This window comes from Vigna unguiculata, chromosome 8 (genome assembly GCF_037176805.1).
Source record: "Vigna unguiculata cultivar grain cowpea cultivar isolate G323 ecotype 2 chromosome 8, ASM3717680v1, whole genome shotgun sequence".
Lineage (NCBI taxonomy): Eukaryota > Viridiplantae > Streptophyta > Magnoliopsida > Fabales > Fabaceae > Vigna > Vigna unguiculata.
This window is the reverse complement of record NC_140799.1, coordinates 41,306,275-41,333,853: the sequence shown is the minus strand read 5'-3', so window position 1 is coordinate 41,333,853 and position 27,579 is coordinate 41,306,275. Positions and strand designations below refer to the sequence as shown.

Below are 27,579 nucleotides of genomic sequence, written 5' to 3'. Positions count from 1 at the left end.
TAAAACTCACAAAAGTTGTTCAAATTCAAGTACGAGTTTATTTCTCGCATTGATTATATATGACAGAGTTGAATAACATATAATGAAAGAGACTTATGATTATGAATTTATTGTTTTAAGATTTTGGATTTGACTTAATATCAATCTCTTATGTGAGTTAGATTAAGTTACATTTGATAATGTGTCTTTTCAATAAATCCTTTCTTGACCGACTCATAATTCTTCTATACAGTTTTATTTGAGTAAGATTATTATGAACAATAATGTTAATCGTGAGAAATTAATGTATTTTTCCTTTACTTTGGTGTTTTTTATGTTGATTGGTTTGAAATTTGAATTCTTTACTGAATTTTTTTGTATGATTCCTTTTTACGTGCCTTAAAAATGTATTGAGGAATATTGATTTTGATGTTTTAAAATATATTATAAAGAGGAGCTAGGTCTTTAGTAGAAAATTGCGTATAAAAAATTCAGTAAAAAATCTGAACTCGATTGATTTGGCTTTGGAGTGAAGAGGAGTCGGTATTTAGCATGCAATAATAGAAGGAAAAATAATAGAAAGAGCATGGCTCCCCTGCCATATATTGTGGAAATTTGGGAGAAAGATTATGAGAAATTTCATGATTTGCATTGGGGTGGAGCCTTTTGGGAGAGGTCTACGGGTAGTGTAGCATCATAGGAACTTTTGTCCTTAATGCATGGCACACGTGCAATAGAGTCATCAAGTGGTGAATTCGATGCACATCAAGTGGACTTTTGAATCCCAATAATAATGACACAGATTGATGGAACCAACCATGATTTGTTATTGACATGATCATGATGATGATGATAAAATCGCATCAAAGTTATAATATTAGTAATTGATTAATAATAAACCATAGGGTCCAAAATCATGTTAGAAGAACTGCCAAGTTACACTTCCCCACTTCACACGTTTGGATGCTCCATCCTCGTCATCATCATCAATATCACCAATCTTTGACTATATTATACCAACAATTGAAACCTTTCTTGTTTCTTTCTAATTATTTGCCCAATTCCTTCAACTTTTCATTGCTTCACCAAAACCATAGAGATAAGACCAATGTGTGTCCACATCCCAAGCAATTTCTCCACAATTGAGATTTATCACCTACTCCATCACATGAGCAAATTCGATGTGAAGTGGTTTAGGGAGCAATTTCTCCACTAGTTTTGCTTCTTTTTTCTCACATCTTCACCTCATTCATGTTTTTTCACTCCCGGCAAAGTTCGTGCGAGAGACAAGAAATTAGTAGATGATCCGTTAGTGGTCTAATATTGGATGGAATAGAATGTTCAAAAAAGTTCGTTATGATAGATTTTAACTTGGTTTTGATACTATGTTAGAAGTGAGTTTTAAGCTTAACTCAACCCCACAAAACCAACTTGTAAAGTGAGTTTTACACCTCACTCATATATTATGAATTGATTTTATCTCTAATTAATATGGAACTTCCTACACATACCTCTCTATAAAGACTCGACACCGATATATCAGACCAGTATCGTCTAGTTATGTGAACGGCCATACCAGTTGCGAACTGATAGGAGAAACCTATTTATTACTGCTAATCGCCAAGATGCAGAAAATGACGAAGAATACACAGGAAAAAAAATAATCAACATCACGTCATTTTATAGATTTCTGTGCGAATAGATCGATTTGGTACTAAAAATCATATCGCATTTAAGAGAAAAAAACATGGTCTGAGGGTGAGTTTCACATGATTGAAAAAACCTGAGTTTGATAAAAGGGAAAGATAGTGGTCCTGAAAAAAATCACATTAAATCAAATGATAATCTCATCCTATCCATCCATCATTCATTTACCCGTAAGTTCTGGTTTCTGTTCCCAGATCACTTTCCAAATGCTATAAATTATTCGATGTCATGTGTGGAAAGTTAGAATATACTATAGTCATTCCAATCCAACAATAATTTTTCCTTTCAAACAGTATTTTTTATGGGAAAAAAATGGTCTCAAATCCATTGTATAGAAATTATACAGAAATGGAAAGTTTAAGATTCAAATAAGGGTGAAACTCGTTTTTACGTATAAAAAATGGAATGATTGTGCTTGTTTTCATGCAATGTGAATTGTAAAATAGGTGCAAAGAGTAAACCAAAATAAAATTGAGAAAATATTAGTCATAAAAATTAACTAATTAATTAAAAAAATTATTTATTTATTTTGTATAATTGATCATTATCATTATTCCTAGACATATGTTGATGAAGCCTTAATTATACTTATTCCTATCATTGTTGAAGGGTCATTTCCAAAGCTTCAGATGAATATGGACAAAATTCGGATCCCACCTCACTTCCCAAAACAATTAATTAATTTGGACCCAAAATCAGTCAGAAAAACTCAATCAAAAACTTCAAAATTTAAATTAATGTTATTCTAACCACCGATATAATTTTGGTAATAAATCTGTTTGGAATATGTTTGTACTATAACTTTGGTTCCAGAAAATATATATATATATATATATATATATATATATATGACTGTCTCGTTAGTTTTTTTAAAAAAAAATATACTGCATATGTTTTAAATAAGTTTGTAATTTTTCAGTTATTCCATTTACATTTTTTAATTTATTGATATATTTCCACCTAAATCACATTTCTTTTTAAATTTTAAATTAAATTACACTTTGCAAGACTTGTTTAAAGATTCTCCTGTTTCTGAACCTAATGTAAGAATATAAGAATCTTATGCATTTTAGGGACTGAAGATTGGTTCTTTTTTTAAACCTAATATGGGCTGGGCTTAAGAAGGTGTATAGAGACATCGTAGGTCACAACCAAAGGATGCACTTCATTAAATTTCTTCTTGCACCCCATTATTTTGAATTTTATTGTTTCATAAAAACATTTCCGGAAGCTTTATGGGGGTGTAGAAAGAATATTGGCAGGGTGGAGAAAGTACGACCCAAGAAGTTATGACAATTGCTTTTTCTGCATCTTAAATTTCAAAAATGACCATTTTACCTTTCTGGAATAGATTTTCGGAATTTCCAGAATAATATTTCCACAATCAAATTTTTTGAAATATAATTTTCAAACAAAAATTTAAACAATATTTTCAAAATAATTTTCTTAGAATGTGAGAAATACGTTTCGGTATATGTTTTTAAGAACAAACTTTCCGAAACATATATAATACCTTCCAAAATAAATTTTATAATATACTCCTCCTACATGAAATATGTTCGGGAAATTTTTTTCTAAAATACATGAAATATTTTTCGAAAAACTTTCTAGAATTCAAATATTTTCATTATATTGTGGGGTGCAGGGAGAAATTTGCTGAGTGAGGAAGCAATTTTTCAGATGTTATTTCCATAAATTTTAATAGCATCTTAATAATTTTTAAAATGGTTATTTTACTCTTCAAAAAAGTGACTTTAGGATTATTTGTTCCAAAAATATTCTGGAGTAAGTTTTTTGAAATGTTTCGAACATGGTTTTTAAAATAATATTTTTGGAATATCATTTTAGAATAAGCCTTTTAGAATACATGAAATGCATCAAAGAAGAAGCTTTCTAAAAACATAATTTCTTAAACAAATTTTGTTAAATATGTATAATATCTTCTTTAACAAGCTTTTCCAAATGATCTTTTCATAGTAAATTTAAAAAGAAAAAAATGGAACAAGCTTTTCAAAACATCACTAATTTTTCTTCCTCTCAAAAATGCACCGGGGAACAAAGTTCCAGTCACAATAACAGCCGTGGCTAAGCTACGAGGAGGGTGTTTTAATTTCTTTCTTTCAATATGGAAGTGCAGTTAGTAATACTGGAAGTACAGAAAGAAAAAGTCTTATTTTGGGTTGGTGATAGATTTGGGCTTGTGTGTATCCGGCCCATATCAAAATGAAAGGGCAAGCATGCTTATTGGGCTTCATCAATTCGATTTAAACATTTGACATTCTCAATCTATTACAAACCTACAGAATTTTAATCATCTCTCATGCATACCAAATACAAGCAACACCGAAAACAACAAACTCTATTTTCATCTAGTACTAGTACTCAGAAACCAGAGAACCCAATTAATGATCACATTTCCATCTGGTACCAACAAAAGAAAACCTAATTAAATAAGAGAGTTATCATTATCTTATCCTTATATATAAAAAGAACGTGAATTGAAACTTTAAAGAATAATTCATTTACAAAAGTTAGTTAAAAAATTATTAGATATTTTACTGAAGTAATTAAATCATATATACTAGCCGTTAATGCTTCAAAATATAATTGATATTAATTTATAACATGAATAAAGTGTGTGTTTATTTATAAATATTAATATAAACATTTTCTATTTATGTTACGTATACTTTTTTTTATTTTGTTTTATTTATTTTATTTATTTTAATATTGTTTTTATTTTTACTTTATATATTCATTTTTATTTTCTTACTTTTAATTTATATTCAAATTTTCATCTTATCTTATTTTATTTTTTATTATTTTCGTTTTGCTTTAAAAAAATAATAAAAATATATATATATTAATATTATAAAAAATTTAAAATGAAGTGAAAAGGTGAAAATTGAGACTCAACGTAAACCTCTGCTGAGCATTCCCTTCCATGTAAGAAACGTTCAGATTTTACTTCATTTATGTGTCTTAACACAAAAATGAAAATGCTGGATATCTGTGTATCACTATTTCACCCATGAGAATCGTAAGAGCAAAGATATAAGGTAATAGGAGGAAAGAGTTGTTTGAAAAGAGGACAAGCACTCGAGGGAAGAGGATTTTACCGTTGAGAATACACAATAAAAGGCAACAAAGGAGGGAGAGAGCAGGGGATATCGGTGGCAGCAAAGCAAAGCAACCCATCGAGTCTAAAAGAGCAGAGGAAGCGTGCCAAGGCTGGATAAAGAAGAAGGTGATTGGTACGTTGGATTCCATCGTGAAGGTAAGTGTTTAGGAATTGAGCATTGTTCATCATCCACTGTTATTCTTGTTTATATTCACTCACGCTCATCATGCTCATCATCATATATGTTCATAACCACACATAAAGCTTACTTGTGCATTGAAACCAGCCATTAATTCACAACAACACCGAAACACACTCTTATCACTTCATTCTCCCTCAATCTCTCCTGTGTAGAGGTGTCAATTTGGCCCAGCCCACAGGGTTTGGCCCTGATCCATGTGGGCTAGGGCCAAAAAAGCCCACATTGAAAAAAAGCCCCCAACAAAGAAGCTCACAGGACCAAAAACCCTACAAAAGCCCTGTGGGCCAGGGTCAACCCATGGGTTTTCATCTTCCACATGAAAAATATATTATTTTTTAAAACATATTACTATCTGTGGGACAGGCCCAATGAACCGGAAAAGCACGACGACCCGAATAGGTCTAACGACTCGGACCTGCCCGACGACCTCGACAAGAACGACGACTCGAACGAGCCCGATGATCCAAACAAGCCCAACAACCCGAACGGGCCCGACGACCCAGACGGGCCCGAATACAGGACAAACCCGACAACACAGACGTGCCCAACGACATGGAAGGGCCCGACGACCCGAACGGGCTCGATGACCTGGAGGGGCCCAATGACCCGGACAGGCCCAACGACCCGAATGGGCCCGACGACCCGTATGGACCCGAATGGGTCCTACAACCCAAACGGGCCTGACGACCCATATGGGACCGACAACCCATATGGGCCCGACGAGCCAGATGGGCCCAACAAGTCGAATAGGCCTAACGACCAAGACGGGCCATACGACCTAGATAGGCCCAACAACCTGGATGGGACAAACGATATGAATAGGCCCGACGACACGGATGGGCCCGACAATCTGAACGAGCCCAATGATCCAGATAGGCCCAACGACCCGAATGGGCCCGACAACCTGTATGGACCCGACGACCCAAATGGGCCCTACGACCCAAACGAGCCCGACGACCCAAACGGGCCCGAAGACACGTACGGGGCTGACGACCCAAACGAACCTAACAATCAAGACGGGCCCGATGACCCGGATGAGCCTGACGACCTGGACGAGTCCGACTACCCGGACAGGCCCGACACCCAAACGGGCCTAATGATTCGAACGGGCCCGACGAGGTCGTCGGGCCCGTTCAGGTCATCTGGCACGTCTGGGTCATCGGGCCCGTCTGGTTCGTCTGGCCTGTTCCGGTCGTCGGGCCCGTTCGGGTCATTTGGCACGTCTGGGTCGTTGGGCCCGTTCAAGTCGTCGGGCCTGTCTGAATCATTGGGCCTGTTCGGGTCGTCGACCTGTTCAAATCGTTGGGCTCGTCTGGGTCGTAGGGCCCATCTGGCTCATCTGGCCCGTTTGGGTTTTCGGGCCCGTTTGGGTTGTCGAGCCCGTTCGTATTGTCTGGCATGTTCAGGTTGTCAGGTCTGTCTTGGTCGTCGGGCCCATCTTGGTTGTCTGGCTCGTTTGGGTTTTCGGGCTCGTCCGTGTTGTTTGGCATGTCCGGGTTGTCAAGCTCGTCCTGGTCGTCGGGCCCATCTTGGTCGTCGGGTCTGTCCTTGTCATCGGGCTCATCCTGGTCATTAAGCTTGTCCGGGTCGTCGAACCCGTCCGGGTCATCGGGCCCGTTCAGGTCGCTCAACTTAATCTTTGACTCTGACTTAATGTAGTATTATTTGGGGGGTTAACCCACCTTAGTCCTAACCCTAACCCACTAGAGAGTGGGCTTTGGGGGCTGGGGCTTTTTTTTGGCCCCCTCATTTGTGGGGCCCTAAAAGGGGACTTTATGAAGAGTGGGCCAGGGTTGGCCCATGGGCTAGGGGCCAAATTGACACCTATACTCCTGTGTGCACGCATAATCTCCAAACTAGTTTCACCCGGCACCCCATTATCCTCTATGTTTAACCATCGTTCATAATCCACCAACACTTTCACCCTTGAATCAGCCAATCAACCACTTATACTCGAACATGGAACCCACTTCATACTCGTTTTCATCAATACGCAATTCATAAGCCAAAATCTGTTACATCTCCAAATTCATACCTTCACCTAAGAACAATATTTTCTTCCTCAATGTTTGAATCCACCTGCATAGAAACCAAGATAAAATAACAGAGAACCGGAACCCCTTTCCATTACCAAACACTTAAGCCTTATATTCCCCCATCATCCATATCAAATCACAGCAGAGAGATGAGCAAAGGAGTAGAAACCCTCGCCGGCGGCGATTCAGAGTTTTGAACGGAAGACGCGCTAATGGCAGCGACCTCGCATAGAGGGACGACATGCGAAGAGAAAGCAAAGGTCGAGCATCCCTGGGTTCTCGACGACGACACCCCTAAGAACAGGATATCGCCGGCGATGTCTCCGACGGCCGTGACGCGGAGCAGCGACCACGGGTGTGGCAGTTCTTGAGGAGCAGACGCATGACAGCGGCTCCTAACGCGGGCGTCGATCTCGCGAGAGAGAAGGAGAGAAGGGGTGGCTTCCGGCGTCGACGGTGATGGCTCCGGTGGTAAACGACGTGGCCGACAACGACTTTGGCTGACGGAGATCGCGTGGCAGCTGGTTCTTGGTTGGCCATAGGACTATTTCGCGCGTTGGAGAGGGAGAAAGAGATGTGACGCCGGTGAGTGGCGGTCGGCATCGTTGCCGGCGTCCCTGGCCCGCCAGAATGGGTGCGACGTTGATGATGGTTATTGATGGTTTTGGTTTCAGGCGTGAGTGGAGAAAAAGAAACTTCGTTTTTCTTTTTTTGAGAAGAAGGGAGATAAGGGTTCTTGTGCTGCCACTCTGTGTTTTTTTGGGCTCGCGTTTTTTTTTCTTTGCATCCTGCACCTTCAACTTATTTTTCATACCCTCTTTGCTTTGGAAACTCCTTCGTGCACCTCTCTTTGTTAATCTGTACACCTCCATTCATTTGTATTTGTTTCTCTTGTGTATTTTTCAATGCACCTTTCATATTTGCTGGCACCACACCCCCATTTTTGTTTTGGGCTCGTTTGTTGTTATTGTGTGCAGTCCATTTTCCACTTCACACACATCTAGTAACTGCATGCTACACCACTAGGTTTACTAACACCACCATTCATTTGTGTTTTAATCCTATTTTGGGTTTGTTTTATTGGAAATGTCAAATTTGGCCCCTAGCCCATGGGCCAGGCCTAACCCACTCTTCATAAAGCCCCCTTTTAGGAGGCCTCTAAATGAGGAGGCAAAAAAAAGTTCCAACCCTCAAAGCCCCCTCTTTAGTGGGTTGGGGTTAGGGCTAAGGTGGGTTAGCCTCCCAAATAATACTACATTAAGCTAGAGTCAAAGATCAAGTCGAGCAACCCGGACGGGTACGACGACCCAGATGGACTTGACGATCCGGACGGGCCCGAAGACCAGGACGGGTCCGATGACAAGGACGGGCTCGACGATCGTCGAGCCCGACCCGACAACCAAGATGGGCCTGACGACACAAACAGGTTTGACAACCTGGATGGTCTCAACGACCCGGACGTGCACGATGACCAAGACAAACTCGACGACCTGGACGGGCCCGAGGACACGAACGGACTCGACGACCAAGATGGTCCTGACAACCCGGACGGGCCCGACGACACAAACAGGCCCGATGACCCGGATGGGCCCTACAACATAAACAGGCCCGACGACCCGGACAAGTCCTATGACACAAAAGGGCCCTACGACACATTCGGGCTCGGGTTCGTCTTGACGGGCGACGAGCCCGACAACCCAGACAACTCAGACAGGCTCGACGACCAGACGAACCCGACGAGTTTGATGACCTAGACGGGCCCGACGATCCTAACGAGCTCAATGACCTGGACGAGGTCGACGACCCGGACCGGCCTAATGATCTGGACAGGCCCGACAACCGAGATGGGCCTGACGACCCGGGACGGGGACGGGCCTGACAACCCGGGACCACATCGACTTTGCATTTTTAATTAAAGCTACCTCCATCGGGCGGGCGCTATAGGGTGTTAACACCTTCCTTACACGTAACCAACTCCCAAATCTAAAATCTGGTTTTCCGCATACTTGTTTTATTTTTATGGTTTTCCATGGTTGTCGAGAATAACTATGGTGTCAACTCCAAAATCTCTTTTTAAACTCGTTTCTTTTTTGGTTCGTCGTCCCGTCGCGATTCCGGTTGCGACAAATATCAAACAATGTAACAAAAGTTGAGAAGTTAAGGGCACTTACCTTGGAGATAAAACTTAATGCACCAATAGCTTCTTTCTTTTCCAGTCACGACACTCTCCCTTCTCCTCCTCTGTTTATAAAATCTTCTCGAGATGTGGGATAAGGCTGAGAGCAGATGTTGCTTCCTGCTCCTTCAACCATCATGACCATGGCCAACTAGCTACTACACGTAATTCCCAATACAAAAACAATGATGGCATAACTGATGCACCTCTAAACATCTTTCAACTAACCAATAGTAAAAAGACATAGGTATGCTTTAAGAAGATATTGGTATGCTCTAAAAAGATATTGGTCTACTCTAAAAAGGCATAAATTTGCTCTAAAAAGACATAAGTCTGCTGATAACAAAGACCTTACGTTAACCTCCACCTCTCCTACTTCTATTTTTTTCCTTTTCTTTTTCTTTTTTTTGTTGTTTTTTCCTTATGCTTTGTTTTTCTTTTATTAAATTAGAACAAGAGTCGTAAAACAAAATGAAACTATAATAAAAAGAGAAAAATAATATAATAATAAATAAAATAAGAAGAAAAAAATAAATAAAAAACATAAAAAATAAAATAAAACAAAAAGGCAAAATTAAATTAAATTAACAAAAATGATGATAATAATAAATAAAATAAAATGAAATAAACATAAATATTTATTCTTTCTCAAATTACAATATATTTTTACCTTTTTATTTTATTAATTATTTATATATCAATTGAACTTTTAATTAACTTGTTTCTATTATTATTGTTATCACTGTTATTCAGACAAAATTTGGTATTGACAGAAACGAATTGAACCTAACCAAATTGAACCAAATCAAAACGAACCGAATTGAACTGAATCGAACCAAACTGAATTGAATCTAAGTAGGCCGAACGAACCGAATTGAACCGAACTAAATCGAACTGAATTGAACCAAAACAAACCGAACCAAACTGAATTGAATCGAAGTAGCCCGAACGAACCGAATTGAACCGAACTAAATCGAACCGAATTGAACTAAACTAAACCGAACCAAATTGAACATAGCCAAATCAAATTAAACTGAACCAAATTGAAATGAATTGAACTAGACCGAACCAAATTAAACCAAACCAAATCGAACATAATCAAATTGAAACAAACCAAAACAAAGGAATTGAACCGAATCAAACCAAACTAAATTGAATCGAATTACACCGAACTTAATCGAACTAAATTAAATCAAACCAGACCAAACCGTACCGAGTTGAACCGAAATGAACTGAACCCAAACAGATCGAATTGAACTGAATTTAACCAACCAGAATTGATTTGAACTAGGCCAAATCGAATTTAACCGGTCCAAGTTGAACCAAATTAAACCAAACAAAACTGAACCAAACCAAACCAAATCGAACCGAATTGAACCATACGAAAACAAATCAAATCGAACTAAACCAAATTGAACTGAACCAAACAAAATCGAATTGAAGAAAACTGAACCGAAAAGAACCAAATTCAACCGAACCAAATCGAACCAAATTGAATCAGACTAAATCAAAATGAATCAAATTGAATCAAACCAAACCGAATTGAACCAAATCTAACTGAACCGAATTGAACCAAATCTAACTGAACCGAAATGAACTAAATCCAACCAGACCAAACCACACATAATTGAAAAAAATCAAACCAAATCGAATTGAATCGAATTAGGCCGAACCAAACCAATTTGAATCGAGTCAAATCAAATTAAACTGAACCAAACTAAATTGAATCGAACTAGACCAAACCGAACCAAACCGAACATAATCGAATTGAAACAAACCAAAATGAAGGAAATTGAACTGAATCAAAATCGAACCAAACTGAATTGAATCAAGTTAGACCGAACTTAACCGAATTGTACCGAACTGAACTGAACCAAACTAGTCTAAAACAAACTGAATTGAATCAAATCTAATCCAACTCAATCGAATCAAATCGTACCCAATAGTCAATTAACAGGTGACTATTACACTTTTATAATTAAGAATATTTTTTTTCAAATCGGATCGTAATTGACTAAATGGAACTGAATCGAATTGAACTGAACCGAGCCAAATTGAATTGAACCAAACCAAATTGAACCAAATTAAACAAAACTAACAAATTGAACCATACCAAATGGAACTAAACCGAATTGAATCAAACTAGACCGAACTGAAGCGATTTGAACCGAACAAACCGAACATGGGTTAATTTTTTTTAATAAATAAACAAGGAAAATATCATTATAAAAGTAAATATAAATAATTTTTACAATTTGAATATAACTATTTTTATTTATTTTCTAGATAATTTTTATTTTTTGATTAAAAGAATAATTAAAAAAATGTTGAATAGAAAAATCAAGTCACTTAAATTGTAAATTAAAAAAAAACAGTTAATTAAAAAAAGTTACTTAAAAAATAAAATAAAAAAAATGTGGACTTGAGAAATAAAACTAAAAAACAAATGCACACAAAACAAAATCTCTTTATCAATTACTTTATTTTGTAAATGAATATTGTGAATGATATATTTTAGACATATAAATTAATTAACACTCCCCATAATATTTACCCATAACATACAAACCTATAAATTTTTAACTGTATACAAAATAGATACGTCTTTTTTATATTATTTTTTATATTTTTAATTTAATTTTATATTATTTTTTATATACAAAATAGATACGTCAGTTTTATCATTTTATTTTTCTAAAATTTAAATAATTACTCGTTATTAATCTGTTATCACGTTACTAAGTATTTTTCAAATTTAAATAATTACTATAATAAAAAATTATTTTCACAATATTTTTTATTTTAATAATTAAAATTATATATATTTTATTTTATTTTATTAATTATTTATTTTAAATTTAAATAATTTATAAATATTTAAAATCGTGTATATATAAACGCGATATCGCTGAATGTATGCTAATTATTTAAAAAAAAATTTAAAAATAAAAGCAGGAAACATTTTAAAATTGAAGGGACCCAGAGCACAAAAATAAATCGAAGAATTAAAATAAGATGGTTAATGTTAAGATTGAAATTTATTCCAAAATAAAAAAACCATTTTCAGGCAAAAGAAGGGAAGGGCAAAAGTGTAATTCTGAATAAAAGGTGGACCCAAATATAGGAGTAGAAGGTCCTGGAATTGCGATGACTAAATATTAGTCGTTAGAGCTTAGAAGGATCTAGAATACCAAAACCCTAGCCCAGTCCTCTACTTAAATTCACACCCCTAACGATTCTTTACTCCATTTCCTTCTTTTGCATCTTCTTTGTCACTCTCTTCTTTGAATCTCAAACTCCATAGAAGGCAGATCCAGAATGTCGGAGACCGAGACGTTCGCTTTTCAGGCGGAGATCAACCAGCTTCTCAGTCTCATCATCAACACCTTCTACAGCAACAAGGAGATTTTCCTTCGTGAACTCATTAGCAATGCCTCTGATGTATGATTTTACTACCTAAACTCTTCTCCTCTCCTGCACTTTATTTGGGATTCATGTTCTTTTGCATAATCATGTTTTTTAGTTTTTATTATCCTTCGCCTTCTTTGGTTTCCGCGGTTTCTGTGTTTTGTTGTTGTTTTTGCACATCTTTTGCGTCATTTAATGTTATTGTTCTATATTATTGTTTGTAATTTCTCATGTTATTACTAAACACCTCCATGATTTTCTGGATTTGTTTTATTTCAACCAGTTTTTGTATTGTGATTTTTATGATTTGCGTGCTTTTACCTGTGTATTTATTATGATCTCTTGTTTGATTTTGTTTACCTGAAAATTTCTGATCGTTTCATAGTACAATTGATTTAACGTGATTCTAATTTGGTAGAGTTGCTATTCGAGATGAATTGTTTCTTTCGACACTCGATAAACATTTTAAAATATAATTTTCTCAAATAGAATTGCATGATACATACGTTTTACTGTATGTTATATTTATGATATCAACCTTAGTCGTATAATAAATAATTAGATTGTAAGCAAAATACAATCACAACATGAAACACTATTTAAGAGACATGCACATGCTCATTTATGATTGGTAGTTCTTTATTATTTCTAAACCTATATAACATTATTTATAAATCCGAGTCTTGTTTTAATCTTGATTTTTAGTCTAAACCAAACCTTTAAATTTAAAAGATAAATGTTTCTGAACCAGTTTTGTTTTGCACATCTTGAATTTTAGTCTAAACCAAACCTTTAAATTTAAAAGATAAATGTTTTCGAACCAGTTTTGTTCTGCACACCTTTAGTTGTTGTACTATGTACTGTATTTCAATCATTGGTCTTTTTCCAAACTAGGGTAGAAATATCTATTTCTTTTTTATTTTTGAAGGAGTTAATGGTTTTGTTTGGTCATGAGCTATTGCCCTGTATTGTATTGCATATAGGAACGTTTGTTGTTCTCTTTGTGCGATATATCTGATTTCTGGCATGTTTTTACCTGTACAGGCTTTGGACAAGATTCGATTTGAGAGCCTTACTGACAAGAGCAAGCTTGATGCCCAGCCAGAGCTGTTCATCCACATTATTCCCGACAAGACCAACAACACATTGACTATCATCGATAGTGGTATTGGCATGACTAAGGCTGGTAAGTTACGATGGTTTGCCATTCTTGGTTAGATTTTTTGTTCTTTTTGAGGTATCTTTTTTCAATTCTTGTTCATTTCATGTTGCAGATTTGGTGAACAACTTGGGTACAATTGCGAGGTCTGGGACCAAGGAGTTCATGGAAGCCCTGGCTGCAGGTGCTGATGTGAGCATGATTGGCCAGTTTGGTGTCGGTTTCTACTCTGCTTATCTTGTAGCAGAGAAGGTTATTGTTACCACAAAGCACAATGATGACGAGCAGTATGTTTGGGAGTCCCAAGCTGGCGGGTCCTTCACCGTGACAAGGGATACCGATGGTGAGAGTCTTGGCAGGGGAACCAAGATAACCTTGTACCTAAAGGAAGATCAGCTTGAGTATCTTGAGGAGCGTCGTTTGAAGGACTTGATAAAGAAGCATTCCGAATTCATCAGTTATCCAATTTCTCTCTGGATTGAGAAGACTATTGAGAAGGAGATTTCTGATGATGAGGATGAGGAAGAGAAGAAGGAAGAGGAGGGCAAAGTTGAGGAAGTCGATGAAGATAAGGAGAAGGAAGAGAAGAAAAAGAAGAAAATTAAGGAGGTGTCTCATGAGTGGTCTCTGGTGAACAAACAGAAGCCCATCTGGATGAGGAAACCTGAAGAGATTACCAAAGAAGAATATGCTGCTTTCTACAAGAGTCTTACCAACGATTGGGAAGAACATTTGGCTGTCAAGCACTTCTCTGTTGAGGGTCAGTTGGAGTTTAAGGCTATCCTCTTTATCCCGAAGAGGGCGCCTTTTGATATCTTTGACACAAGGAAGAAGCCTAACAACATTAAGCTGTATGTACGCAGAGTCTTCATCATGGACAACTGCGAAGAGTTGATTCCAGAATATCTTAGCTTTGTTAAGGGTATTGTGGATTCTGAGGACCTTCCTCTTAACATCTCCAGAGAAATGCTGCAGCAAAACAAGATCCTGAAAGTCATCCGCAAGAACTTGGTTAAGAAGTGCATCGAGCTTTTCTTTGAAATTGCCGAGAACAAGGAAGATTATAACAAGTTCTACGAAGCCTTCTCTAAGAACCTGAAATTGGGTATCCACGAGGATTCCCAGAACAAGTCAAAGCTAGCTGAATTGCTGAGGTATCACTCGACCAAGAGCGGTGATGAGATGACTAGCCTGAAGGACTATGTTACCAGGATGAAGGAGGGACAGAGTGACATCTACTACATTACTGGTGAAAGCAGGAAAGCTGTGGAGAATTCCCCGTTCTTGGAAAGGCTGAAAAAGAAGGGATATGAGGTGCTTTTCATGGTTGATGCTATTGATGAATACGCAGTTGGTCAGCTGAAGGAGTTCGAGGGTAAGAAGTTGGTGTCTGCTACCAAGGAAGGACTGAAACTTGATGAGAGTGAAGACGAGAAGAAGAAGAAGGAAGAATTGAAGGAGAAATTTGACGGTCTTTGCAAGGTGATAAAGGATGTGTTGGGTGACAAGGTGGAGAAGGTTGTGGTGTCTGATCGTGTTGTGGATTCTCCGTGCTGTCTGGTGACTGGTGAATATGGTTGGACCGCGAACATGGAAAGGATCATGAAGGCGCAGGCATTGAGGGACAGCAGCATGGCTGGTTACATGTCAAGCAAGAAGACGATGGAGATTAACCCTGAGAATCCCATCATGGATGAGCTCAGGAAGCGTGCTGATGCCGACAAGAATGATAAATCTGTCAAGGATCTTGTTCTCTTGCTCTTTGAGACTGCTCTTCTAACTTCTGGCTTCAGCCTTGATGATCCCAACACTTTCGGTAACAGAATTCACAGGATGCTGAAGCTTGGTCTCAGCATTGATGAAGATGCTGGTGATGCAGATGCCGACATGCCACCTCTGGAGGATGCCGATGCCGATGCTGAGGGCAGCAAGATGGAGGAAGTTGATTAAATCTAACTCTATTGTTTACAAACTGTTTTGTGATTGGAGAACTATCTTTTACATTTAGTGTTTGTTTTTAAATTTTGTAATTTTTGAACTTTTGTCAAGTCGGGTCTCTTTTTATGTTAAAATTTTTATCAGTTTCTTATGAGTTTTTTTTTATATTTCAAGATTTGATCTCTAGTATGAGAAATCGTAGCTAGTTTTAATAAGAGGTACTTTACTAGTTATTTTAGATACTACAAATGAATCATCAAATTATTAAAATATGGTTTTAAATATAAAGTAATGTATTTTCAATTATAAGTTACTCATTATTCCATAGATAGCCAATGCTTGTGTTCTGAAACATTTTTATGTTAATCGTAGTCTCTTACTTTGCATGTTGTTATTTTGGTACAAAAGGAAAAATATATTCTGGAAAATCATATTCTAATTTTTCAAATGTTGGTTCCCTCATGTCTTTCACCTCTTCACCCGCTGAAAGTAATCTAGATTAGTTAGCAGAAGTCTGAAATTCCTAAGCTATGCTCACCATCATCAATGGGATATTGTTGTATAGTACAATATGACAACTCTTTAGGCTTGAACAACAAATGTGTGGGAGTAGGGAGCGAGGCTGGAATGCATGAAAGATGCCAAGATTCAAGCAATAGGCAAAAGGATGTTGTGCATAACATGATAAATTATTTGCTTTGAGGTGTAAACAAATTGGCCATTTAAAAGTTTCCCTTCTTTCTTTGATTTTAGAATAAATGCACCTTTGATCTTTAGGTGGTTTCCCAAACCCTATTAATTCTTTTGGCATCAAAGCAAAAATGTTGCTCTCTAAAACAACTAACAAAGGAAGACGATGAGGACTCACTGATTTGTCTTGCATTACAATAGAATTCCCTCACCATTGCAATGTTGGCTGGAGAAGGATACATAAATAATTTAGTCCAATTCCTTCTTTTCAACTCTTCTTGAGAGTCAACAAATTCATCCAGTTCCTAGTTCCAGCTGAATTTTTCTTTCCGTTATAAGTTTGTTCTCTTCAAACATAGGGTAGATATATGCACGAGCCTTGGACTTGTAGCAAAAATTATGGGACATGGGTTCTGGTACTTGTCTAGGGTGTTTGGAGCAAGTAGTTGTTGTTGACTTTCTCTTTTTATAATCTGGGTTGAGGAGGAAGCCACTAAAAACGAATTGTTAGGACTTAAAACATTAAAACCAAGACACCACATATTACCAAAATAAGTGGATAAGTAATCAAAATTAATGCATAATATTATATTGAAGTGCTAAGAACAACTAAAACCATGAAATACAAAGAACAAACAAGTTTAGACAAAATCCAATTGGTTGGGTGAGTAATTTACTCATTGAGCAAAAGCATAATTGGCAAAGCTGGGGATGTAGAGGAAACTTTATTCGTTCGGAAAATGTATCTCTAATTAAGTGAGAGTATTTTAATTGTAAGTCAAATAAACAACAGTGTGTCATTTTGGGATGGTGTATTTCTCGTTGAACGAGAGTATTTTAACTGAAAGTTAGAGAAATAATGTTGTCTCACTTGCTAGGCGAGATAAGACTCATTGGGTAAATTTATGCAAATTGCTTTAACTGGTCTTAATCAGTCAGTGAGCGAGACACTCACTTAGTAATTTTTGGAGGATTTTTTTCCTGTGTTCACTTGTTGGACCAACCATGGTGTTGCTCAATGAGAATGTAGTTAATGAATTAAGGATCCATGAAAGTACCATTATATTTTTTCCATGTTGGGTAGTCTTTTGGTTTGGTCATGCCAGATGGTGGTTTGACTTGACAAAACCAAATTTTAGATTTTGCATTTAACGATATGGTAATAGCTCGATGTCAAGTTGAAAGTTGTCACCATTTAAAGGTTTTTTAACAAGAACCATTCAAGGATGATTTGAATGGTGAAGGAAGTAAGAGATCAAATTTGTTCTCATCGTTGGCCATAGTGGTTTAGAAACAAGAGGAAAAAAAATACGAGAAAAAAAGAGAGCAGGTTGTAACCACTCTTACACCATGTAAGTAAAAAAGAGATACCGTGAAATAATCAGATTATACTTTTATTTAGAAACATACAAGCAATACAAATATGTATCTATAATTTGATGATTATGCTCCAATAACTCAACTATTTATTTCTATAGTTAAGTTATTAAGAGTTTCCATATTTATAGGAAGAATCATGGGATATGATTCACTTTCCTAATACAAGTGTGGGTGTGGGACATCCATGATTCACTTTTCTAACATAGGTGTGAGACATCAACAATGAGACTGTCACAAGAGAGTGTAGATTTTTGGAAGCTACTTGTGTATTTTATTTTGTAATTATAGAATTCTCTTCCTTTGATAAAGACTTTTGTTTTGAAAAAAACTTGTTATGAACTTCTATGAGGAATGCTGTAATACTTGGATCATACATCGGTAGTTAATGTTTGTTTAATATTAATTATGGAATACTTTAAATTAGTACAATAATTCTATCATTGTTATAATTATCTAACTTTCTTTAGGTGGACGGTGAACTATTATGAAAAAGAGTTTCACCATCTGTAAAACTCATATCAACAATCTAATTACACTCTAATAATATTAATGAAACATATATTTATCTTAAACCCTTCAATATCATATGCAAGTCCCAAAATCTCACTATCACAACTAATTACCCATGATCAATATATCATTTATTTATTTGATATATTTATTACTTTTTTGAAACAATATAATTATTTGAATGATAAATAAGATTTTTAAAACAATGTTTTAAACAATCAAATTAATAGAATTTGAATTTGAATTATTAATTATTATTTAAATATTTAAATTTAACTATCTTTTTTGTAAATTTTGATTTTAGAAAGTTATTTGTAAAATAAACATTTTTTGAAATAAAATTTCATTTTAAAAGGAAATTCAATTATTTAAGAGAATTTAAATATAAGATATTTTACTTTATCAAAATAAAATACTTAACAAATAAAGATAATTTAATAATAATTAATTTAAACATAGTACATTTTAAATTTTTTAAATTATTGAAATTTTTCATACAATGCAATGAATTATCAAACAAAACACAATAATAATCATTATTCAGTTTTTATTTTCTAATATAATTATCCGTTAGTACTCTTTTATGTCTCTAAAAAAGAATTATATATGAAATATTAAACACAACCAAACTTATCATAAAACATCATTTTATGTTGCTAAACTTTAATTCCAAACTTAAAAAGTAAGGAATTGGATGCATCCTTTTTATTATCCTAACATAACTGGCCAAACTTTCCTATCGCTATAAAAAACAAATAATTTTGACATCAATTATTACTTGATTTGGAAAACATGAGTTAGAATGCCAAATTGATAATAAGAAAGGTGAAGAAAATAATATAAAAACAAAGTCTCCATGATGTTCTTTGTAATTTCATAAAATTTAAAAGAATTTTTCCTAGGTTCACATATATGCATTCAAATTCATTAATTAAAATCATTGTTTGGTGGAAAGATATAGGAAGAAAACTAGAATTAAAATTTAAGTTTAATTATTCTTTTAATATTTGTTTTTGTTTTAAAATAAATTGATCCAATTTTTTTTTAATTTTAAATTTGATCATAATTTTTGAAAAATTTATATAATTTGATATTTTTGTTAAATCTCTTAAAATAAATCAATGATATTTTTATCAAAATTGACATTATGATTATGTTAATTATATCAATAAAGTACATCATTATTGTTAACAACTTCAATTTTAATAAAATATCATGTTTCAAGACTCTAAAAAATGACCAAATTATTACATCAATATCTTACAAATTAGAATTAATTTGAAACTTCAAAAAAATTAAAGGACAAAAATTAATGGTAATCCAATCAATCACCACAATTATTTATCTTTTAAATAAAATATTATTACCATATAAATTAATTCAGGCATAATATATATAAGGGATATTTTTTCAATATTTGGAAAAGATTAAAACAAATCATTTTAAAAATTTCGAAACTAAATTAAACATTTTAAGATTGGAGGGACTAAACAAAGACAAAAATGAATCAAAGAATTAAAAAAAATGTAAAAATTTAATCTTTTAAAAATAAAAAAGTCGTGAATAGTGTTCAGACTAAAATTGAAATTTAAATAGAATAAAAAAGAATTTAATTTGTATTTTGTAATATTAAAATAATCCATTTCTAATTCAAACAACATAACTAAGTTTATTTAAGAAATACTCTAAGACTGGGTACGAAAAATATGATAACTAAACATGGTAGTTAGACTTTAGAAGGATCTAGAAGGCCAAAACCCTAGCCAGCACTCCTACTTAACTTCACACTGCTACGCTTCCTTGCTCTATTTCCGTCTTTTGCATCTTCCCTGCAACCCTCTGAATCTAACCCTAAGACAGATCCAAAATGTCGGAGACGGAGACGTTTGCCTTTCAGGCGGAGATCAACCAGCTCCTCAGTCTTATCATCAACACCTTCTACAGCAACAAGGAGATTTTCCTTCGTGAACTCATTAGCAATGCCTCCGATGTAAGTTTTTTTTTTTTTTTTTCTGCACTTTCCTCTTCTTATTGTGTTTATTACTCTTGTTCTTGCATGATCTCGTGTTCTATCATACGTTGATTCTGTTTTTGTTTTTATTATGACTTTTTCATCTTGATATGTCATAGTTTTATGTTATGGTTTGAAATTTCGCATGTTATCATATTATTGATAGGCCTACAGGATTTATTGGATGTGTTTGGAACTCTTTTTCCGTCCGTTGCTATTGCTATGATTTGCGTGCATATCATTATTTATCCATGTTAGCGTTGTTGCTTCATGTTAGAGATGTTGATTCAATGTTAGAGTGGTTGATTCATGTTAAAGCGATGCCAATGATTCTCTTTATTGTTACTGTTGTTGAAACCCTAAATACTAATTAAATTAGAAAACGAATTTTAATGGTTTTCATTAATTTTTTAAAATTTTGTTCTGTACCTGTGTTTTTGTTTGGTTCATTTTCCATGTGACTAATGATCTTAATAAATCCAAATTAGTATTCTGCCGTCCCGTCAGGTGGGATTGATAGTTCTTAATTATTTCTATATTTCTAACTCTGTATTTAAATACTTGGTTTCATTTTTATTCTCGCTCTGAACAAAACACTTAGGCGTTATATATAATTTATGTTTGCTGTTCTCTTTGGGCGATATATCTGATTTCTGGCATGTTTTTACCTGTACAGGCTTTGGACAAGATTCGATTTGAGAGCCTTACTGACAAGAGCAAGCTTGATGCCCAGCCAGAGCTGTTCATCCACATTATTCCCGACAAGACCAACAACACATTGACTATCATCGATAGTGGTATTGGCATGACTAAGGCTGGTAAGTTACGATGGTTTGCCATTCTTGGTTAGATTTTTTGTTCTTTTTGAGGTATCTTTTTTCAATTCTTGTTCATTTTATGTTGCAGATTTGGTGAACAACTTGGGTACAATTGCGAGGTCTGGGACCAAGGAGTTCATGGAAGCCCTGGCTGCAGGTGCTGATGTGAGCATGATTGGCCAGTTTGGTGTCGGTTTCTACTCTGCTTATCTTGTAGCAGAGAAGGTTATTGTTACCACAAAGCACAACGATGACGAGCAGTATGTTTGGGAGTCCCAAGCTGGCGGGTCCTTCACCGTGACAAGGGATACCGATGGTGAGAGTCTTGGCAGGGGAACCAAGATAACCTTGTACCTAAAGGAAGATCAGCTTGAGTATCTTGAGGAGCGTCGTTTGAAGGACTTGATAAAGAAGCATTCCGAATTCATCAGCTATCCAATTTCTCTCTGGATTGAGAAGACTATTGAGAAGGAGATTTCTGATGATGAGGATGAGGAAGAGAAGAAGGAAGAGGAGGGCAAAGTTGAGGAAGTCGATGAAGATAAGGAGAAGGAAGAGAAGAAAAAGAAGAAAATTAAGGAGGTGTCTCATGAGTGGTCTCTGGTGAACAAACAGAAGCCCATCTGGATGAGGAAACCTGAAGAGATTACCAAAGAAGAATATGCTGCTTTCTACAAGAGTCTTACCAACGATTGGGAAGAACATTTGGCTGTTAAGCACTTCTCTGTGGAGGGTCAGTTGGAGTTTAAGGCTATCCTCTTTATCCCGAAGAGGGCGCCTTTTGATATCTTTGACACAAGGAAGAAGCCTAACAACATTAAGCTGTATGTACGCAGAGTCTTCATCATGGACAACTGCGAAGAGTTGATTCCAGAATATCTTAGCTTTGTTAAGGGTATTGTGGATTCTGAGGACCTTCCTCTTAACATCTCCAGAGAAATGCTGCAGCAAAACAAGATCCTGAAAGTCATCCGCAAGAACTTGGTTAAGAAGTGCATCGAGCTTTTCTTTGAAATTGCCGAGAACAAGGAAGATTATAACAAGTTCTATGAAGCCTTCTCTAAGAACCTGAAATTGGGTATTCACGAGGATTCCCAGAACAAGTCAAAGCTAGCTGAATTATTGAGGTATCACTCGACCAAGAGCGGTGATGAGATGACTAGCCTGAAGGACTATGTTACCAGGATGAAGGAGGGACAGAGTGACATCTACTACATTACTGGTGAAAGCAGGAAAGCTGTGGAGAATTCCCCGTTCTTGGAAAGGCTGAAAAAGAAGGGATATGAGGTGCTTTTCATGGTTGATGCTATTGATGAATACGCAGTTGGTCAGCTGAAGGAGTTCGAGGGTAAGAAGTTGGTGTCTGCTACCAAGGAAGGACTGAAACTTGATGAGAGTGAAGACGAGAAGAAGAAGAAGGAAGAATTGAAGGAGAAATTTGACGGTCTTTGCAAGGTGATAAAGGATGTGTTGGGTGACAAGGTGGAGAAGGTTGTGGTGTCTGATCGTGTTGTGGATTCTCCGTGCTGTCTGGTGACTGGTGAATATGGTTGGACCGCGAACATGGAAAGGATCATGAAGGCGCAGGCATTGAGGGACAGCAGCATGGCTGGTTACATGTCAAGCAAGAAGACGATGGAGATTAACCCTGAGAATCCCATCATGGATGAGCTCAGGAAGCGTGCTGATGCCGACAAGAATGATAAATCTGTCAAGGATCTTGTTCTCTTGCTCTTTGAGACTGCTCTTCTAACTTCTGGTTTCAGTCTTGATGATCCCAACACTTTCGGTAACAGAATTCACAGGATGCTGAAGCTTGGTCTCAGCATTGATGAGGATGCTGGTGAGGCAGATGCTGACATGCCACCTCTGGAAGATGCAGATGCTGATGCGGAGGGCAGCAAGATGGAGGAAGTTGATTAAATCTAACTTATCGTCTCATTGTGATTCCAGAACTATCTTTTATATTTAGTGTTTGTTTTTAATTTTGTAATATTTGAACTTTTGTCGGGTCTCTTTTTGTCCGTTTGTTTTGAGTTAATCTTATATCTCAAATATTAGTATCAAGATGGAGCAAGTTGATTGATTCTAACTATTTTCTTTTAGAAACGTGGTTGCAGAACGGTCTTTTGTGTTATTTCCTTTTAAATCAGGAAATATTCGAACTCAGTTTCTTATCTCAAATTTTTTACTATGAAAAAATGTAATTTCATTTTGTATTAGTATTTAGTTTTAATCACTGTGTTTTTTTGTACAAAACATATATACAGGGAGTGTTTAAAGTTTGAAGTATGCTTAAAAATCTAAGATAGATAGCCGAATTGCTTAAAATGTATTTTGTTTTTCATTTTAAACTTTTTTGCGTTTTACATAAATTAATTATTATACTGTATTTGTCGAATGTTGTTTTCGTTTTTATAATCGATCAATAATACAGAGTCTGGAGTAAAATATAATATGTAACAATTAATGTAGTTTTACACTGTTTTACAGACATGAACCCGTTTGTCACGAAAAATCGTCCTTCTTTGCCGTCGCTTATATCAGAAAATGTTTTACAAATCTTATCATAGGTTGTCATTCCATTACCATTAAATCACCATTTTTTTTATGGTATGTTACTTATTATCCTGAAATAGATTTATTTATTATTACTTGATGAAGAACTTCAAATTTAATTGAACCTTATTATTAGCCTAGTTTCAGACAAAAAAGATGGTAAAGGAAGAGAACAAAGAAGAAACAAACATGGTTGTTTAGAAAAGAAATAGTAGTATATTATTATACTATACAAGCTTGGTGAAGTAAAAGAGATAAATACAGTAAGAAACGTACACACATAGTTGATTATAAACACGAGAGTTCTTTCTATCGAAACATTTGCAGCAATGATGAGAAGAAGCCATAGAAAATTTTACTGTGGTTGGAGTGAGGGTTTGAAGTCCCTTGAAGAGCCAACAGAGTTTGAATGGCGCATTGTGTCAACACGGTGTTGGCGACACCTGAAGGAGCCAACATGTGTGGTGGGTGAGCACAGACATTCCCTCTTCTCACTACAAGACCTCTTCAATTCGCATTCACTCGTCGGTGATTCAGACATACGCACTTTCAAACCTGGGATTTCTACTTCTGTTCCATTCACATGCTTTACTTTGATGCAATTCTCCTCTTTCTTCATCTTTGCCTCCATCTATTTTATGTAATAAGTATAAATTTAAGTTTCACATCAGAGAAAAAAAACTCATAAATTTAATGTTTCAATATTTTATATTAAAATTGATATCAAAGATGTTATAATTTTCTTTGGATTTGAGCTATATGATATATGATCCGCTAATGATTTAACGTCTAATTATGGTGCACGATAATATGTATGTACATTTTATAAATGTTGAAGGCAATATATGAAGGAAATGTATGAAGATTACTTAGATAGTTGAGAAGGTTTCCAGAAAAATATGATGTTCTTCCGTGGATGGATTACTTGTTTGACAAAAGCGTGTGGATTAATTGTCTGCAAAAAAAGTAGAGGAAAATGATCCCGAAATGAAAAGATTCAGAGAAACTTAAATGACAAGCCGTTATCCAATTACGTTTAGTTGTTTAAAAAATGTGTGGTATTTGCTGTCAACAATTTATGGCCACAAGTTCTCAAAATGCTCTGTTGCCATTTTTTTTCTCAACCTACTTCTTGGACAATAACAATCATTTATCATTTGCTAATTTCAACAAATTTCTAATAATTTTGACACCTTCTTGACCTCTTTCTAACATTCATTTTTTTCACAGACCCATTTTGCTTCTCCATTATGCCACGTGCACAATCTTAAATTTACGTCATTATTTTGTCTTTTATTATCCTTTTTTCCTCTATAGGATGCTTTTGTCTCAAATATTTTCAGATGACAATAAAAGAAAAAACTTAATTAATTTGAAAGACTATGGGATTCATCACCTACAACCAAGTATTTATAGTATAGTTTTGGCCACTGGTGAGCTATTCTGTACAAATATAACCTCACTCAAGTGACCAATGTAAAGTAGTATAAAAGACCAAAAACTAAGGAGAAAAGAAAAAGGAAAAAGAGAGGGTAATATCAGGAAGTATACATGTGAACAAATAAGATTAATCCTTTTGTCTGTTGTTTAAGCTATTTCTACATCTCCAATCCTTGCTTGCAAAGAGGACAACATGATGTAATTTTTAGCCATTGATCCACACATTTTAGATGAAACACATGGGAACAAGGCAATTGTCTAACTTCCTCTTTGTCTTTATACTTGGTTAAGCAGATACAACATTCCTGTAAGCACATCACAACACAAACAAATCTATCAGTTCAAAAGATTTGGAAATATGACAGATCTTGAAATAAATGGAACTTAAAGCATATATCAAAACTGAGAATCACGATTATATACTACTATTGCCAAGACGGTTCAAGGGTTTGGCAATAGTAACATATAATCTTTATCCTCAGTTTGAGACTTTTCTTTTTTGGAGGTTTAGTAAGAAAAGTTAGATTTTTTCTCTAAAATTGTTTATAGAAAAGATAGTCTATATGTACTAGTGGTAGCACTTACTTGGTCTTCATCAATCAGTTTTTCACTCCCATCAGAGTCATTTCCAAGCTCTGACTTTGCACGACCTTCTTTATGTCTCCAACTTGGAAGTTGTGAAATTTGATCTTCAGAAGCTCCTTTGTCAAAAGAGGCTATGTTCATGTTGTAGCCAAGGAGGGTGCTAATGAGTGGCACAAAACAGCATAGCAGCAGAAACAGTAGAAAAGGGAAAGAGTAGCACACTGCATTCCAAGCAAGAAGAGTGATGCAGAGCACATGCAGTTTTGGAGCTTGTTCAAAGGATCCAAAACGTGAGTCAAAAACCCAAACATTTCCCATCACAAACCATATGGCAAAGAAAAGCTCAAGTGAAGTCCTACACTTGTTCATCAAGTGTGACATCCTGCACACACTGAACAATACAGTGCAAAGTTACAGTTTCAAATTTCACATGATTTATATCCTTAATCAGATAGAAAAGAATGAAATAAGCAGAAGATTCTGATCACAGTGAGAAAGCTGTGTTGGGCTATTTGATTCTTGCAATCACTTTTTAAAGGGATAAACTAAAATTAAGATTGCTATATGATTACTTGACACTTGGTATTTTCCTATCTTCAACAATCATACACGTTTTGTGAAAATACCATAAGTTCATAACCAACTCAAAGGAGAGCAATTTTTCTTTTTATCAAACAGTTGTTTTCAAACAACAGAACGATGGTATCAAACTTTTCTAGCCAATTTTAAAGCATACTCATGGCATTAGTTCACTACAATACAGTAATTAAATACAATTACTCATGATCACTAGCAATAAAATTGACAGAAAAAAGTTGAATTGCATATGATACCTGGTTTCTTCATGGTTTCTCTGCTGTTCTATATCAGAAACACCGAGAGCATCTCCTTGAGTGAGATAAATTTGACGATAGCGACCATAAAGTAGCAGCAGATTAAGAACAACACCAATATCATAACCAGAAATCCAAATCCTCATAGGCCAAATAGGTCTCTCCCTCTTGGAAATAGCCAAAGTGAATGTTGTAATGGTTATTTGAACAACCAAAGCAATAAACTCCAGCATCATCCAAGTGCTAGAATTGAAAGGGTTGGAGCCAAGATTGGACCTTGATCCATTTTGGTAATGAAAAACTCTTCTCAAAAAGGTAAACCATCTTGCTCTAGATATTCTCATGGCCACCCGAACCAAGAAGGAAGGAGGGGTGACACGTGGAGGCCGGTTTCGAGCACTGGAAACTCTATCTTCTGTGACAGAATTTGAAGAAAATGGAACCATGCTAAAGTCTTGCTGTGGATGAAGAAAGCACCTAGAATTCATTGATAAAACGTTCTCTTTTGCCCCGTTTGTGCAGAGAATTTGTCCAAGGCGTGTAGCAGAGAACAGAGAATTGATTGACTCCAACAACAATATTTCTTAAAAACTCAGCTTTGCATCAAAAGAACTTGAAATTGAAGCATCCCAATTGCGAACTTTGAAGAATAGAGTTGGTACCTTGATCTGCAAAACTCTTAGCAACAGAATCAAACCAATCTTCAACTGCATGATCGTTTCAGTAACCACATAGTTTATGCAGAGATAAAAATATGAAAGAGGAGATGAAGAGTTTATAGAAGATGATGAAGGGAAGATTGGTGTGAAGGATTTGTCAAGAAGGTGAAGTTGTGTTTCAGAGGGTGACCAAGAATCAAACTGTTGCTGAGGTTTGCTTTGATTCAAAGGGAATCACAAGGTTTGGAGGGAAGTTAACCGTTGGCCAACTTCTTCTAAGCTTTATTTTATATGAAGACAAGCTCACAAAGCAATTGCACTCCAATTTCTCCTCTTTCTTCTTTCATCCCTAATCTTTCTTTTTGTTT

At 35.7% G+C, this 27,579-nt stretch overlaps 3 protein-coding genes across 3 annotated transcripts; 2 read left to right on the top strand and 1 right to left on the bottom strand.

The window, feature by feature from the left end:
* Positions 1–12,385: 12,385 nt before the first annotated feature.
* LOC114194563 (heat shock cognate protein 80) lies at positions 12,386–15,899 on the top strand. The gene is made up of 3 exons (XM_028084886.2): positions 12,386–12,662; positions 13,674–13,815; positions 13,904–15,899. The coding sequence occupies exons 1-3, from the start codon at positions 12,540–12,542 to the stop codon at positions 15,736–15,738; spliced, it is 2,100 nt and encodes a 699-aa protein (XP_027940687.1). The 5' UTR covers positions 12,386–12,539; the 3' UTR covers positions 15,739–15,899.
* Positions 15,900–20,013: 4,114 nt separating this feature from the next.
* Positions 20,014–23,202, top strand: LOC114194301 (heat shock cognate protein 80-like). Its single transcript, XM_028084429.2, has 3 exons — positions 20,014–20,296; positions 20,994–21,135; positions 21,224–23,202. Exons 1-3 carry the CDS (start codon positions 20,174–20,176, stop codon positions 23,056–23,058), a joined length of 2,100 nt encoding a protein of 699 aa, XP_027940230.1. The 5' UTR covers positions 20,014–20,173; the 3' UTR covers positions 23,059–23,202.
* A 1,836-nt stretch (positions 23,203–25,038) lies between these two features.
* Positions 25,039–27,579, bottom strand: LOC114194300 (E3 ubiquitin-protein ligase At4g11680-like). Its single transcript, XM_028084428.2, has 3 exons — positions 26,553–27,579; positions 25,720–26,110; positions 25,039–25,439 (listed from the first exon to the last, which is right to left on the bottom strand). Exons 1-3 carry the CDS (start codon positions 27,038–27,040, stop codon positions 25,293–25,295), a joined length of 1,026 nt encoding a protein of 341 aa, XP_027940229.1. The 5' UTR covers positions 27,041–27,579; the 3' UTR covers positions 25,039–25,292.

Coding starts and splice junctions, on each gene's coding strand:
- LOC114194563 (XM_028084886.2), top strand. CDS start 12,540: ATGTCGGAGACCGAGACGTTCGCTTTTCAGGCGGAGATCAACCAGCTT. Junction 12,663..13,673: donor TCATTAGCAATGCCTCTGAT/GTATGATTTTAC, acceptor TTACCTGTACAG/GCTTTGGACAAGATTCGATT. Junction 13,816..13,903: donor TATTGGCATGACTAAGGCTG/GTAAGTTACGAT, acceptor TTCATGTTGCAG/ATTTGGTGAACAACTTGGGT.
- LOC114194301 (XM_028084429.2), top strand. CDS start 20,174: ATGTCGGAGACGGAGACGTTTGCCTTTCAGGCGGAGATCAACCAGCTC. Junction 20,297..20,993: donor TCATTAGCAATGCCTCCGAT/GTAAGTTTTTTT, acceptor TTACCTGTACAG/GCTTTGGACAAGATTCGATT. Junction 21,136..21,223: donor TATTGGCATGACTAAGGCTG/GTAAGTTACGAT, acceptor TTTATGTTGCAG/ATTTGGTGAACAACTTGGGT.
- LOC114194300 (XM_028084428.2), bottom strand. CDS start 27,040: ATGAATTCTAGGTGCTTTCTTCATCCACAGCAAGACTTTAGCATGGTT. Junction 26,111..26,552: donor AGAAACCATGAAGAAACCAG/GTATCATATGCA, acceptor TGTATTGTTCAG/TGTGTGCAGGATGTCACACT. Junction 25,440..25,719: donor AACTGATTGATGAAGACCAA/GTAAGTGCTACC, acceptor ATGTGCTTACAG/GAATGTTGTATCTGCTTAAC.